We start from the raw sequence: 16,764 nt of genomic DNA, 5'->3' as shown, positions 1-16,764 counted from the left end.
TCTTCAAGTGAAATGTGAAGCTTTTATGGTTTGCCTCCCACAATGCCTAGAGGACAGGCAGAGTAAATGGTCTGGGAAAGCTGATATCTATATGAGTAAGCGAGTGAAAGAGAGAGTTAGTAAATGAGTGTGTGTGTAGGAACAAATCCAATATGCATTCAAAATCCATTCAATTACAGAGGGTTCACATAGCCACAAAGCATTGACTATGAGCTTTGAGTAATTCCTTCAGATAATATCAAATGATTACCCAGTCATCCCTGTAAACAGCATCAATTATTCATTATGACCATTTCATTATTTATCATGGATGTAAACGCATGTGCACTAATCAATAGTGCTGCTGCCCCCCATGAATATGTTTGAGGCTGCTGCTGCTCAGATGCTTGAATACACTGAACTGATTGCATCTTATGGGAGATGGTTTCATTGATCCTGTATTCTCTTGTCAATAAAGAAACACGTATAGACATACATGTTGACTTTATCTTTTCTGTTGATGTCTTTAAAAGTGACATCAATCAGAATGTATAGGTCTCCTGTGGTCTATTACCAACTTACATTCACCACTAAGCTGTCCATTGGGCTCATTAAATCAGAGACAGTGTGGAATCAATATAATTACCCCAGCTTTACATCTGAACTGGTCTCGCTCATCACAGTCATTGTCTTGAAATGAGGCATATTGAAAGAAAACCACTCCACCACTATCTACTCCACTCAGGCCCTTTAATGAATGATTTATTAAATTGAATTCTTAAAGAGACTCTTTCTGTATTTGATGTTATGGCCTAGAAGGCGTTATAGGTCCTGCTCGCACCTGGTCATGCGTATTGTGTGACCACTGTCTTCCCGAACATTACAGACATTATTTTGCCTGTAGCATTCTAGTCATATGAAGCCTTCTGCACACAAATGAGTGAGAACGAAACTGAACATCACACAGACTTGTAGATGTCCTTAATCACTCAAAAAGATAAAGAGACGATCAGATGAATTCCTGATCCTGCTTATTTCCACTTACTAATTCGGATTGGTTTTGTTACATACAACCCCCACATTTGATAAATATTAGTTCACTGCTTTCTGGTTTTCTCCTCTATACAGATGATGGTGCAGCTTCTCCAAGGGAAAACCACATCTTACTTCTCATTTCAATAATTATAGAGCACAGTTCTTGAAAACTGCAGCTTACAACAAGCTCTTTGGAAAGGTTCAAATTACATGAGTATTATATTCAAAGGTTATTCTCTGTTATAACAATCATAATGGTCACTACAGGTTTGGAAAATTCCAGCACATAACACACAATTCTATTTAGATTAAGAGCACTTCGAATTTCAGATTCTGGTTATGTCAGTTTGAGCTTTCTTTCATTGTTCAGTATCTTTGCCTGATTTTATGGCTTTTCTTTCAAACCCTTTAAATCAAAATTGTAAAATATACCTGATTTCCAAAAACCTCAACGCATAACAGTGTAAAGAAAATTCTAGAAGCAAGTTATGAAGACAAATTATGGTTTACATAACTGTACTGTGTAACAATTGCATACTGGACACTGGAACCTAAGTTATTGGTATAACTTCTTGTACTACGGTGCGGTAGACACTCACTTGGAGACTTTTTGCCGTTCCCAGAGCCTGGACTCTTTCACTTTGAACCACGGGAAGATTCGGTCCATTTGCTGAAACACAAAACATTTAATGAAGTTTGCATATCAGCCTCGTAAAATGCATTTGTGGCAAGCTTTTGGCTAGCTTAATGTTTCCATACTCCATGAACAAGAATATTGCTAGGGTGCTCGCCAACCCCATATTTACTCTTGTTTTGGGAGAAGCATTGTCTGCATAGAGTTTTGCCTCTTTACATTATCAGCGTTGCGTCAGTTTCCTTGAATTCATGCTAATTATCTGGCACCTGGTTGCTACGTTTTAGTATACACGCCACACACTTTTAGTTTGTCTGTACAATGTTTTTTTATTGCCACTAAATTTGCCTTTAACCTATGATATCCTTTAACCTAGAGGATAAAGTAGGGCTGCTCGATTATGACAAAAATCATAATCTCGATTATTTGGGTCAATAATTGATATCACGATTATTAAAAACGATTATCCATTTACTTTGAAAACATCCATTTATTTAAAAAAAAATGTGAACAGTATGTTTTTAACAGTTGATTACCCTGAACTTTAAGTATAATTCAACTGAAAAACCAATAAAAAAAAAAATTAAGTTTTTCTTTTTTTATAAAAAATAAATAAATAAATAATCGTTTTATTTCGATGATGTTGTTTTTATAATCGTTGCAAGCCAAAATCGTAATTGCGATTAAAATACGATTAATTGAGCAGCCCTAGGATAAAGACCATATTTATTTACATTTGAAAAAATATCAAACATGTGCATGTAGGCATGTGGGTAAAATACGTATCTGAAAATTGTATGAGGTCATTGAAAAATACAAACTGCCTGACATGACCTAATGTGTACACCTGTCCAACTGTTTTTCATTGTGGAATTTGAGAGACCTTGTGAACTGCACTTTCATTTGATTTGCTTTTGGTGGTGTTGAAAGGACTGACATGATCCATATGACCTAGAGTGGATTTGAGGTTCTTACCCTAATGAAAAAGGATTTGACCATGCTGTTGGCTTTCCTGCTCTCAGGCTGGCCACCATCACTGTTGATGGCCGTCTGAATGATTCTCGCAATGTCATCACTGAACTCCAACTGTGGATGAAATGAGGAACAGACACACACACACACACAGACTGGTTGTAAAAACAGTGAAGTGAGGATGAAGACTGGTTAAAGGTCAAAGCTGCTGTAGCTTTTTATGTTGATACTTAGAAGTAATTCAAAACCTCTCATATGGTCTCTTGAAAAAGCACCAGATCCAGTTTGACCAGAGATACTGCTCAAACAATGACATGCTTACCACTGAATTGTAGCGACCTTGATCCATCTTTTTCTCAACAGACTCCAGGTCTGCAGGGGAGTCACTGGGAGGTGTGGAGGTGACCTCTGTCAGGACAGGAGGATCTGGGCCCTCTGGGGAGCGACGGGATGGAAGACTCTCCTCTGTTTCTGGGTTCAGCTCCGGAGGCTTCACCGCCTGCGCCCAAGCCAAAGCATTAAGATCAGTTAATATCTCACCATTATACTCATTTATCTGTGGTTACTGCTTTGCAACTTAAACATGTGTATCATGCAAATACAATTAAAAACTTAAAATCCATCTAAGTACACAAATTATAAAGGAATTCGTACTGCAACCACAGAAGAAGAAACATCAGTGTGTGTATCTCACCTGTCTGTAGCGTAGCAGGTGTGAGGATGTGCGTGAGTTGAGCAGTGCAGTGAGGACATGGCGAACGCATCCCTGAAGCTCCCTCTCCAACACCGTCCTCCACTCGGCCGGATGGCGCTCAGTACATTTGGTGCAGGTGTAGACAACGCTCTCTGGCAGCTTTGATAGCAGCTCGTACATTTCATCTGGGGGACAGAGACAGAAGACAGGTCATTATTGCTGCAATTATTAAGTGACATCACTCACAGGATGGCTGTCAGTCAGCTGCAGAGACACTGACAACTGACGAGGCAAATTCAATGCAACACATGCGGCTGAATACTAAAGTCAGCACTCTAAGTAAAAACACAGTAAACGTGTGTTTTAATACCTGTCAGATTTTCACACTTGGCATGAACCCAATGGTTGCAACGGCTACACTCCATCATCTTGCTGTCGTAGTCATCATCATCGTAGCACTTATCACACAGTGGGCAGAAGTTTCCTGAGAGAGAAGATGGCACAGTGAGTTAAAACCGCTCAAATATCAAGGCTGTCACCTTCCTCAAGTTACAGAAAGAGTATTCAAAATACAGGTCAGATTCTTAGGAAATCCTTCTCTTTAATCTCAGAATGAATCCCAGGTGGTGTATATGTACTGTCTACTTAAAGCTGGGGTAGCCAGTTATTACAAAAAGGCACAAAAAAAAAAAAACAGGCTTTGAAAACACAGCACTTCCTTCTCTTGCTGGTCTGTAAAAGGACCTGTAATTGGTTAAAGTTCACAGACAAGATTTTCAAATGCGTGAAGACAGAGCTAAGAGGAGGTGCAGAAGTCTAGTTTTCTTACAGACCTCTTGAATTGAAATATAGTGAAAGATCTTTACGATATTTTTTTCGACATATAAATCCACAAAAACCTTCCCACCCCTGCTTTAAGCATGAACAGCCTTTTGGGCTCTGCATGTTTGTCACTTACCTTTAGCAAAGAGTTTGGCACAGTCATGACACATGGAGAAGTCATGTGACCACTGGGCATCCGAGGACTTCCCAGGTTTAGTGGCTCCACAACTCTTACAACGCACACACTTGGTGCACACCTGTAAAGAAAGAACACATAAATAAGTTGGTGACAACATGGACAAATCTGGCAAGCAGTTGTGTAAAGAGCAGGAATGGTGTGAAAGTGACACTGTGAGGAGTACAGTACAATGTTTTCATAGACGCTGCCTGTGAGAGGGTGCCATGAATGTAAGTAACACTGTTGTGAGAGTTTGGAGAAATGTGTGAACAAAAGGTAAGAGAGAAATGTGTCAGCATACTGCAAAAGTTTGGTCAGACACTGGTGTAACTGTTACAGTTACATAAAGATGAGAGGGTGAAAAGGAGAGTGTTGTGTATCCATACCCAGACTCTCTTCTTCTTGGTGGGTCTGGTAGGGTGGTTGGGACCCACGCACTCTGGGTGGTAGCTGTTACGGCACTTATCACACTCCAGCAGCTGCTGCTACAATGACAGAGGCCAAAAGTGAGATGGGATTGTAAAAATAGCAAATGAGGCGAACATTTTACCGTCCATGAACAACAAACAAAACAGTTCTGGTGACAGGAATTAGATACAAATACATCACCTTTTACTGACCTGGAATGGTAGCATTCACCTTAGCCAATCAGCGGTGTTATGAGCTAGATTCAACATAACAGTGTTCTCAAGTCATAATAATGTGGTAATATGATACTCAGAGCCCGAACTATGTGTTTATTGAGAGCCACATTCATAAGCGGGCGTCATGGACCATGAGATTATCTAAGGCTTTAGGAGGAAGCTTTAGTGGGAGCTGTATAGAACTCGTCAGGTTTAAGACAGCAACTTAAGTACAATCATGTTTTTGGCTTTGGCTCGACACAATTAGCGACACACACAGCTTTTTTCTTTTCTACTTCCACACAAATACCCATCCATACGTACCAAAATTAAAAAGACATGGACAGGTTTACAATTGGTTCATGAGACTTTCTCTCTATGAAACAGATTTCTTTTTTTTCAAGGCACATCAAAGGTTACCCTGTTGAGTTTTGTTGATAAGCACTATGTAGCAATATTCTTTTTATTGTGTTCTTGTTTTGTTTTTTTCGTCCACTTGAACGCTGGTGCACTTTCATCTACATTCAGTTGACACACATCCTGCCAATGGTTTTACACCACTTCCCTGATGTGCAGGTGGCGGTAACACGCAGAGAAACACAGAAATGCACCAGCAAAGTCAGGAAATGCCGTTTTGTCCCCCTGTGCTGTATAATGTTAAAATAGCATAGACAGCTAAGGCAGAAACTCCACAGGGCCCCTTCAAATGGGACTTCAAAGATCATCTCACATCATGCACAAATTACACAGTACTTGAATTTAATGATTATATCATGGCAGGAATCAAATAAGCTGATTAAGTGCTGACTGCTGGCAAGGCTAGCAGGTTTCCTTCAAGGGAAGATTGTCCAGGCTTTGCACACTTTCACCTCAAATTTAGCATTTTAGTGTATAACTAAACGAACAACACTGAACAGAAGGGCTTACTTTAGTTTTCTGATGCTGCCGTCCACAGGCTTGGCAGAACCTGCACCGTCGACAACACCAGTTCTCAAACTGCTCCTGGAGGGGGCGCTCTGACTCCCCCAGGCAAAAAAGATGGAACGGTTCACAGCATACCTGGCAGAAGACAAACTAGAGGAGAAGAGAGAAACAACAAATAGAGAAAGGATGGGTGAAAAATACAGACACCGGTAGGATACAGGTGGAATTATTAGCATTAGCAAATCGGTTTTTTACCTCAACATTCCCGCTGCTTGCACATAAGAAGCAGAGCACCCGGGGTGTGACAGGCACAGAGCTGAGCAGGCTGAGGCCACCAGCCTCCCACACCTTCTCCACATCATGGTCCCTCTTGAAATCCACTCTGATACGATGCACTCCGTCGCAGGGCGCTCTGGACTTCGCCTGGCCCCTAGTCGAGGGAGTGCTTAGCCAGTTTAAAGTACTGCTGCTGGTGGGTTTAGTGGTCAGCGGCTATTCGTGTTATTAGACAAGAGGAGAGTGAGAGAGGAGGGTGAATATCACAAATTATAGGTGAGCATTCCACATATGTGAAAAGGAAAAAAATATAAAATACAATTTGATAAAAGCTGACAAAGTGACTACTGTTTACCTTGTCTTTTGGTCTCTGTTTAGGTGATGGAGGAATAGGTCGAGAAGTTGGCTTCTTCAACGGCTTTGATTCAACTATGCAAAAGAAACAGGACATAAATGTAAGAATACAGTAAAGTATAAACTATATATTTATTTTACCTTTACTATAGGACATAAGGGTGCACATTTTATCCACCTGTATCTGAAATGGTTGTAGTTGAGCTCTGCTGTTGCGATGATTGCTGCTGAGGCTTCTTCTTGAGCTCGCTCAGAGGAATCTTGGGTGAAGCCTCTTTTTTTGAAGGTGCCTGACTGGTGATAGGCCGTTGTTGTTGTTGCTGTTGTTGTTGTTGTTGTAGTTGTTGTTGTTGTTGTTGTTGTTGCGGTTGATGAGATTGCGTCGACTGTGAGGGGGAATTCTGGGCTGAAGATGACGAGGAAGAAGATGATGAGGATGAAGAAGACGATGAAGTGGAAGAGGAGGATGACGATGACGAGGAGGAAGAGGTCGGGACAGACTGCTGTGGTTTGTTTCCCTTCTTGGTGGAGACGCTGCTCGTGACTGAGGGCGGTTTGGAGTCTAGTGTCGGGGCAGGAGACTGGGACTGGGCTGGGACTGTGCTAAGCCCCTGGGGGGGGTCGAGGGGGGCGGGGGAAGATGCGAGGGCTGGAGACGACTGCTTTGACAACGACTGCTGTCTCGACTTCTCCTCTGCCAGCTTGAGTGGGGGAGTTTCACTCTTTTTGCGGGGAGGTTCCTCCTTTGGTGGTGCAGGCGGGGGCTTAGGGCCAGACTCTGAGATCGGACCCTTCACCGGATTGAGAGCCTCCTTCTTCTCAGACAATTTGTTCTTTTTCTTGTCTTTCTTGCCTTTGCCTTGCTTCTGAAGAAACATCTTCGAGGGCATCCACTGCAAGTTCTGACACTTCCTCATCCTGAATAGAGTGACAAAATGTAACTTTTATTTTCTTTAAAATGCAATTATAAATCAATTGGTTATGAAAACTCGGTTAAAGATTGTAATAATCTATTGTGACAAACAGATCATGATCTATGACTCACTTGCAGCACTGCTTTTTGATGTTTCGTCCTCCAAATTTAGGCTTGTCGAGACAGTTGGTACAGACACCACAATCCTCTGGAACTTGGCAGCCTGAGCATTGACCACAGCGGCGCGACCGGCGGCCCTTCTTGGGAGGAGCGTCTTGAACAGCTTTCTGCCGCGTCTCCCGTGGCTTTGTGGGAGGGGACTGCGGCTCGGCCTCCTCGGAGCCTGCTACTGATGACTTGTCTATAATAAAGGAGAGATCACAAATAGAACATCATTACTGACATAAGATTGTACAGGATATACTCTACTCAATAGGGATTAGATACTGAAAAGTCTTAAGACCTGTCAGAAAAAGCCAGGAAGAAAAGTTATTCCTAGATTGTTGCTAAGCACATATAAGCATGACAATTTTACAGTTTTGGAAAAAAAAACACAACTGATTCAGCTGGTAATTTAACAATTCTAAACAAAAGATTAAGGCTCTTCATATTTTCAATCATTGCCTTTAGGATACACTTTTATCCTTGGTCAATGGACACCTCATTGGCTAAAGCTAAATTGAGCTAGACAAAAACTAGGCTTTTATGTGTTCGTTTCTTTTAAGTAATCCATAGCAAAAGTTTCAAAGGGTAGAAATAATTCAATTTAAAACATATTATTTAATGCATCTACTTTGTAACACAATATATAACTGAGCTATTGATATGTCACTGACATCAGGTCCTCTGGCCTGACAGCAATTCACATGTTCCTACATGGCATGAAAGCAGTCAAAATAACAGGAACGGGGCAGCCAAGCTCTGTTCGCTCCATCACCACTTCACTGTGTACTTGTGTTCTGATTGATGAGTGGATATCTCTGCTCTTGTGATAAGCCCGTCATCGCTGCATGCTGCACAACGTTTCAGAACTCACGCAGGTGTTGTGTCTCAAATAACAAACACTCAGACAGTTCTGTAAGTCAATAATCGTGCCTAAAATTAAACCTTTAAAAACAGCACACTACCAAATGCCATAATAAATATGTCAATTAAAGTCATAATCCTGCTAATTTGTAGTTTGGTTTTCATTTTTATAATTTCAAATCTTTAAAATGTTTTCCTGTACTGTCATTATATGAAGTGTTATATATATATATATATAAAAGCCAAAGGGTCTATTTTTTTACACTTTTTTTTTTTTTCCTTTAGCCTTGGTGTGGTACTCTGATACTGGTTGACTAATACTTGAAACCTATTAAGGATTGTATTGATACAACTGGAAAAACTGAAAATGTGAATGTGACTGAAAGATATATTGTACTGTATTATTATAACTGAAAATGTGAATGATACTGAAAGATATATTGTACTGTAGTATTGTTTGAAATAAAAAAATAAAGTTCGAAAGAAAAAGCCAAAGGGTCACAGCCAAGAGGTTGTTATCCACATGCAGGTCAAATAAGAATGAAGTTGAGTGTGCCTCACCATCATTCCCCATGGAAGATAGGATCTTCTCTCTCTCCTCCCAGGGCAAGGCACTAAGGGTGGGCATGTCGTCAGGGAACACTGCCCGGTTACGGCCAAGAGCCACAGCTGCACGACGACATACATGCTTGATGCGTGGACCCCGGACCGAGGCCTCTGAAGAGTCACTCTCTTGACTCTGCACACAAGTAGCACAAAAAAAGTAAGAAACTTCATAATATCAAAAAATACAGAGACAAAGATACACCACCACAAATGTGCAATGCAACAAATCGACATTTTAGCATTCTGTTTATGTCCTTAGGATGTCATTTTAAATTTGTTGTGAGTGATTCACCTAACTAAATAAAAGTCTTTCTCAATAATGAGGATGATGATAATGAGCTGAAAGAGGTGATACAAAGTCGAGGCCATGAGTCAACGGGGACAGGGAATTTTTCTTTTCTTGAAAATGTGCGAATACTGCCTATAATTATCTAATGTTTAGATTAGAGGAGTATATTCTGGAAAATACTTAAAAAAGAACAGCCCATGCTGCTTTCTGCAGAATGTATGAGGCTACAGAATTCCCCTTGAGTAACCCCCTCTGTGGGACTTTCCTATTATCAAGTTTCACTTTGAGTACAAACACAGATTTCTATTCATAGCAATTATTCATAGCATCGTGTAAAGTCACTTGCTTTTGGCATTATGATGAGAATGAGATAAACAGAGAAGCTTTGTTGAGGAGATCACTATGACAAGTGAAGACATGAACAGAGAAACTGACCTGGCCCTTCATCGGTTCTGCAGGCTTCAGCTTATTCTTCTTTATCTCGAAGAGCTGGGCTTTGGCCTCTCTTAGTAGTCTAACTACACGCTTGTCGGTCACAGGCTGTTTCTCTGCTTGTGCCAACATTGATCCTAGAGAGGAGACAGGGAGCTGTTGTCTGCCTGGCTGCCCTGGAAGGTTTGCTGTCTGCTGGCTAGGAGCACTATGTTTTTCTTTCTCCTTATCCTCTTCCTCCACCTCTACTCCTTTCTCAGAGGGTCTGACTTTCTTGGATAGACGTCCTTTAGCAATGGAGATAGGAACAGTGGAATGGGGCACACGCACCTCTGAGGAAGCAGTGTCAGAAACCGTGTCAACTGACGTAGACTTTCTTCTACCTGGAGCCTTTTTGGGAGCAATATATAAAAGAGCATCTTCGTCCCTCCCATCAACAGTAAACAGGCTGGAAGGTGCATTGGGGGAGCCATCTGGTGAAGAAACCTTACTTCTCTTCTCCAAATCCTTTCTCCCTTCCCTCTTATTTTCTTTCTCCTTCTCTCGGGTTTTCTCGGAATCCCTTTCTTTGTCCTTCGAAGCAGGTTCCTGGGGAGCAGAAATACATTTTTCTTTACCTCCTTTCCCAGCTCCTCGCCCTGTGTCCTGGGCACTGGAAGGAAAGAGAGGGAAAAGTGGGGAAGAAGTGGATGATGTGGTTGACAAAGGAGGCGCGTTCCCGGCAGCCCCTCTCCTGCCATCAGGTGTCCCTTGTGGGGCCAGACCCATTGATACTGTGGAGAAGGTGCTGAAAGGAGGAGGCGTTAAGGCACTAGTGGCTAGTGAACTTGCAGAAACCCCTGGCAAAGAGCTGGGGTTACTACAGGAGACGGAGCCTGACAGCGCAGACATCTCAGCGCAGGAACCTTTCCCCATAGATATCGGGCCTCCATGGCTGCTGCGTCTGGTCATTGAGTGGGAAGGAGACCGTGGGTGACTGCGTGGTGTTAGAGAGATGAGCCGCCTCCTGCGCCGCGAGCTTCTGTGGGAGCTCGAGGACGTCTGGTGCGGCGAGAGAGAGCCGGGGCTGCTTCCAGAAGATGAGTGAAGGGTAACAGACTCAAATATTCGAGAGTGGGCCTCGCTGGGTGTGAACCGTGGAGCACGAAGCAACGGGCTCCGCTTCTGTTGTGGAGCATCGAAGCGGGACGAAGAGGGATGTTGGTGGTGGGTGTGTGAGTGATGAGGGGCAAATAGTCGAGTCCCTGTTCCTGCTCCGCTGCCTTGTGCGGGGAACACCACAGGAGCAGCTCCCCCTGCTCCACTCACTCCTTGGGGCAACAGCCCGACGTCTTCAAGTGTGAGAGGTGGGGGGCGGAAGTTGTCAAATATGGGCTTGCGGATGAGGCCTTCCTTGGCATATTTAGCTGAGGAAAAGTACTGCTGCTCAGGGTGGGACAGGGACGTCCAGCGGAAGGTGGGTTCTCTCAAAATCGAGCGGTTTCGTTTGTCTGACAAGCTGGACAGCACTGACGGTCCAGACATGAATTGAGGCATGGGATGAGTCATCCAGGGGGACTGCGAGTGGTGTTCACTGATTGCAGCTGTATTGGAGGAAGTTGACTGGGGAGGCTGTGGAGGGGAGAGGAGAGGGGGAGGCGGAGGTGAAGAAGACGAGGAGGCTGTGGATGAAGCTTGCTGGGAATTTACAAGTGAAGAAGAGGACAACAGCACTCCTGTTGGTGGGCTGATGATGGGTTTTTTAGCCCCAGCGGTTAGAGGCTCTCTCACCCTCTGGATCTGACTCCCCCGGCCCATCAGCTGTCCTCTCCGCCCTCGTCGACTCCTCTCCATCATCACGCGCTCCCGCTCCGGCTCCGGCTCAGAGGGCGGAGAGGGAGGCCGTGAGCTGTGTAAACGGGTGGCCTCTAACTCGCCCTGGGAGGAGGGAGAGTGATCCTCTTGCTCTGACAAAGCTTGTGTGGCCTCAGAAGCCTGGGAGTCGCACGATGAATCATCCAAACTGGGGCTGCTGGACCTGGAAGACTCTGCAGAGGAGAGCTGGGAGGAGTGCTGCGACACAGCACTGGAGCCGCAAGACGCCGCGCTGCTGCTAAACCGCCCGTTGGCGCCATTGTTGGTGTTGCTGTTGAGCAGACTAGCGGATGCTGATGGAACTGCGGGGATCGGGGCAGGAGTTGGAGGAGCGGGGAGGGAGTCAATGGGAGCCGTGGTGCCGCTGCTCGTAGAAGCAGGTGTGGGTGAGACCAGTGCAGGAGACGGTGTAGAGGAGGGGGTGGAGGTGGGTTGGGCAGAGGCGGAGACAGATGAGGCGGCTGCTTCTAACCGTGCTATCTTCATTTGGGGTGGTGGCATTCCAAAGTTGCCCTCGTCTTCAATGAAGCGCTTGGGGGTTTTGATGATGCGAAGAGAGACGGTGCTGACCACAGGCATGATGAACTGCCTAATGTTCTTCAGCTGCGTCTTCCTGATGCCAGTGTCAATAGTTCCTCTCCCATTCCCCCCGATGGTTACAGCTTCTTTCTCCAGCCGCTTCTGCGCTCCTTTCTTAGCGCGTTGCAGCAGCTGTTTGGCAATGGTTGCATCAGTGCGTTTTGAAGAGGGGACAATCCTGACAGGCTTTCTATGGCGGGGGCTTTTTCTGAGGCCCACTGTCTTGCCTGGCTTGGAGGGAGACGGGGAGGCAGGTGGATTGGAAGAGTCCTGGTGCTCAGCATCACCCACATTCCTCAGCATGGGCTCCTGAGGAACGTGTGTTTCTGTGCCTCTATCCCCTCTAAAGGCCTTCTGTTTACCTTCTCCACATTCGATGGAGGTAGACAGCTGTGCCGCAGCAGCAGCTGCTTCAGCTTTCAGACGTTCAGCTGAGGGCGGTCGCCCGCGTCTGCGTCTGGGTACACCAGGCAAAGTCTTTAGCCGTGACTTGAGAGGGGCAAGTTTGGTTGCTCTCAGCCTCTTCAGGTTTGTAACTTTGGATTCACCCCGCCCACCTTTGGGGAGCTTTGCCTCTGTGTCATGTGGCTGGGCAGAGCCCTTTCTGTCCTTCTCCTCCTCTGTGTCCATGCCCAGCTCAGACCCAGCTGCTCTACTGTCCTCCCCGCCTGCACTCCAAGCTTTCTTGCTACTTGAAGACGGAGGTCGACCTCTTCTCTTTTCCCCAGTGCCAGGTGGCCTCCCAGGCAGCCTTTTTACCTTCTCAGCTGGCCTTTCAGGGCCATCAGGTTTTGCCTGTGTGGGAGAGGGAAGGGAGGAGGGGGAAGGTAGACTTGCGGCACATTTCAGGGTAGACAGGGCCCGTGGGGGACGTCCTCTAGGCTTCTTTTCCTGTATGGGTGGGGTATCTGATAAAAACAGAGAACAAACAGAGGCCATTTAGTAAGCATGTAATATTTAAACAACCTGTTTGTGCGTAGGCATCTTAAGAGAAGAGTAAAGTCACTTTACCTGATGGGGGTGTTGAAGGGCTCTGTATTCTTTCCTGCTCAGCAACCGCTGCAAATCCTCCAAATGCTTCTTCCTACAAATAAAAAGAAGATTATGAATGTTTTGCGACCATATCATTTTGCTAAAATACAGGGAAGAAGCAATGTTGGTTAACAGGTCAAATGTACAGCATCTATCATGGCACAAAGTAAGTTTGAAGTTGGCCTAGATATGCAACGGTTGAGTCATTTTTGAAGTGACTCAAATGAAAACCACACTACGGGGTAGAATTATGTCCTGAATCTCACTTTCACCTGCTTGCTTTCTCTGGTGCCCACACGTTTCAATGGCTTTTGGGATGACATGCTTGCACTTAAAAGGAGGCTCAAACCACAACCGAAAAGACAAATCTAACTTGGTGTCTAACATGTTGCACTGCGTTCCTGCTCCCTGAGTGAACAGTACAACGCTATGGTAGTTGATCTTACATAGACAGCTCTAAAGACAGCTAGAGTAAAAAAGAAAGGAAAGAAAAAAATGCCTATATTCTTACTCTAGAGCAGTCTTATGAGGTTTTAATGCTTATTAACTATCAGCTTATGAGCTTTCCACTCGCGAGGCCAAACATGTAAGGCTTGTGGCTTACCACCAGAGGTAAGGAAACACTGTTGCCTAAATGTAAAGGGTTTATCCTATGTACAGTGAGAAACTTGGATGGATGTAAAAACGAAGAATTGGTTATACTTAAATGTGTCTCAGCTTTGACAACCTCTAAAAGCATCTACACTTAACTGTTACTTTGATTACTATCCTAACATTACCCCAACGGTTTATTTCCCAAGAAATTGAGAGGACATTGTTCATTAGTTCTAGATTTTTTCAAACGGAAGGAAATGACTGGCCTGTTAGTTACGTTCACTTAAAGGGCATCACCAAAGACATGAGGAGTCATGCTTCAGTCACCAAGAATGTCTATACCAAATGTCATTCAGTCCATTCCTCAAATAGTTGGCCAGATATTATACTTTATTATACTATATTTTGACAGTTTGACCTTTTATGAATCACTCATGTCACATTTTTTCCACTGAAACACATGGGGTTTAAAGATTTCCTCATAAACGTATCTCTGTGTGAATGGTATCTTATCACCTCAGTGGAATAAAATATGTTTAAAAAAACACCAACAAAGCCTAATCGCCCATCTGTCTGGTCCTAGGATCTAATCGTGTGTCAATAGGCATGTGAGAATCTCACATGGCAGATTTAACAAGATGTGTAATCAATGAAGTGCCATGTTCTTGCACAACCAACACATACTATACTCCAGAAACAAATGTAAGCAAATACAACATGAGTTGCACTTGACATTTCACTTTCTAAAGTAATACCTAATTTTGATGATGGTGGGGGAACATTTTTTATAAAACTGTAAAAGTGGTATGTACAGTGACTCCATCGTTCTTCTCATACTTTAGTAAAGCTTTGAAATATGCAACAGAGAAACCACTGGAGGATGATTCAAAATCTTTAGTATGCTGATCCTTCTTGCAATCAGTGTGTGTTTAAGAGTGGAGGTGAGCATGTCATTTCATCATCTTTATTTATAGAAGCGTGTGGGGATGCAGTGGAGGTCTCGTTGGCCCAGTTTGTAGAGCAGCTGCTATCCAAAGTGTAGTCCATGCAAGTGTGTGCACATGCAAACTGATTTGTACCAGCTACGACTTACACACATTGTAATGTGAATAATTGATTCTTAAATGTGTCTGAAACACACTCACTTTGGAATCTAATTAATACATATTAAAACCAATAATGTGTGCTACAAAGCTGCCTCTTTCATCTGTTGTACATAAACAAACAACAATAACAGACAGTCCATACTGCTGTTTATACTGGCAGGCAATACTGATGTCAGCATCCACTACTCCTCATCTCCTTAGGCCTCTCTCTCCTCTTCCCCTCTCCGCAATATACTACCAGCATCCCCTCCTCTCCGAGCAAGCTTCTGCTCTTGGTTGGTGTTGTTGCAGAGCGGAGGGGGGCGGAGTACCAATGGCCAGCTCTGACTCGCTGTAATAGTGCGAGTAACCGTCAATGACATCACAGCATGTATTGAGCTGGCTGCACAGGTCCGTGTGCACACACACACACACACTGATACATGCGCACATGTACCTCCTGAATCTGTCAACTACACGTGCCACACGGTTGGAGGAAGAAAAAAACCTGCATACCCTGCGCGTGAACTGCACAGCAAGATGTAAACAAGCAGAACATAGGAGTGAGGATGCGGGGGAGGGGAGCACAGTCGAGGCAAACATGAGTGAAAAAAGGAGGAGGACTGTGGGAGGAGGGTGAAGAGGAGAGGAGGAAAAGAGACAAGGAAGCAGCATCTTGACCACATGCACCATCAACAACAGAGGAAGCGCAGTCGTCTCCTGGGAGCATTGAGGATGAAAGGGGTTTGGGGTTTCAACGGTTTCAACATGCTCATGCAGAAGCTTGCCAAATCCCAATCTAAACAGGCCTCCCACACACTACAAGCCTCCTCTTTCCTTCCCTGCCATGCTCCCAAACACATATTCAGTCAGTCACTCATTGCTTGCTCGCGCGCTGCTTGCTCGCGCGCTACCATCCCGCCCACTGGCTGCTGAGCACAGAGCAGCAGCGTGTGAAACACCAGGGTCACCATGAGCTCAGTAGTAGGGCAGACACAGGGAGGGAACTTTAAGAAGTAAACAAACACTGTAGTACACTAGCAAGGTAAGGTTCATGTACTTCTTTTTCCTTGCGGGTTAAAAAGGTTACTGAAGGACCACAGTTTCTCTTTGCTCCTTTCTATTTTTGCAAAAATTGTTCAAGTGGTTCATAATTTGCTGGCTTTTGCTGTCAGTCTCAGCATGAAACCCTGAGCTGTTTCACCTCCTGCTGATTTGTCCCATCTCATGTTACTGATCAATGTAAAAAATACTTTATTTAAATCACTAAAAGATGAATTGAAGTAAACCGATCTGAGTCATTGTGGAAGCCACATTAGCACATGATGCAGAAGTCAGGGACTGTCCCAGAAGGTTTGAGACGGATGTGAATCTATATAATGTTTCACAGCATTTTCTCACTTTGAGAAAGCTAACAGGACTTTTACTGTCTTTCAAGATAACATTTAGGAGAAATCAAACTGGTTATTGGCAAATCGTTTTTCCAGATTCAGGATTATTATGGTATAATCCTTGCTTTAACCCAGGGGTGTCAAACTCAAGGCCCGGGGGCCAAATCCGGCCCGTGACTTAACTTCATCCACAAGAGCTTGCAAAGAATATAATATGTTTATTATACAGTTACATGCCGATTTACAGAAGCAAGTTGCCCATTAACTACATGTCCCACAATGCATCTCAAATATGCCTTTTTCTTAGAATTTGACATTTTTTTCAAAATTTGCCTTTTTTCTTAGAATTTTTCTTTTCTTTTTGAATCATTTTGTGACATGCGCACTGAAGAGAGTTGCAATTATTTGCCCTAGACTACTGCTTTCAGACGTAGTTCATTATGAAGTTATTCCCTTATCCGATAATAATCCA

General features: G+C 43.9%; 1 protein-coding gene across 4 annotated transcripts in view; it reads right to left on the bottom strand.

Annotated features, from left to right (window-relative positions):
* kmt2a (lysine (K)-specific methyltransferase 2A) overlaps positions 1-16,764 on the bottom strand; it is a 38,137-nt gene that overhangs the window by 15,778 nt on the left and 5,595 nt on the right. For 3 of the 4 annotated variants that reach the window (XM_034115199.1, XM_034115201.1, XM_034115203.1), the window contains exons 2-16: positions 13,202-13,274; positions 9,761-13,098; positions 8,992-9,169; positions 7,537-7,765; positions 6,670-7,409; positions 6,493-6,566; positions 6,117-6,353; positions 5,865-6,011; positions 4,701-4,799; positions 4,273-4,393; positions 3,685-3,798; positions 3,315-3,499; positions 2,943-3,119; positions 2,624-2,734; positions 1,614-1,684 (exon numbers count right to left, since the gene is read on the bottom strand). In XM_034115199.1, coding sequence (XP_033971090.1) covers positions 1,614-1,684; positions 2,624-2,734; positions 2,943-3,119; positions 3,315-3,499; positions 3,685-3,798; positions 4,273-4,393; positions 4,701-4,799; positions 5,865-6,011; positions 6,117-6,353; positions 6,493-6,566; positions 6,670-7,409; positions 7,537-7,765; positions 8,992-9,169; positions 9,761-13,098; positions 13,202-13,274 — 5,894 coding nt within the window. The remainder of the gene's footprint in view (positions 1-1,613; positions 1,685-2,623; positions 2,735-2,942; positions 3,120-3,314; positions 3,500-3,684; positions 3,799-4,272; positions 4,394-4,700; positions 4,800-5,864; positions 6,012-6,116; positions 6,354-6,492; positions 6,567-6,669; positions 7,410-7,536; positions 7,766-8,991; positions 9,170-9,760; positions 13,099-13,201; positions 13,275-16,764) is intronic. The other variant, XM_034115202.1, reaches the window with a different exon arrangement.

This window comes from Trematomus bernacchii, unplaced genomic scaffold (genome assembly GCF_902827165.1).
Source record: "Trematomus bernacchii unplaced genomic scaffold, fTreBer1.1, whole genome shotgun sequence".
Taxonomy (NCBI): domain Eukaryota; kingdom Metazoa; phylum Chordata; class Actinopteri; order Perciformes; family Nototheniidae; genus Trematomus; species Trematomus bernacchii.
Note: the sequence above shows the minus strand (reverse complement) of the source record. Positions and strands in the feature narration are given on the sequence as shown.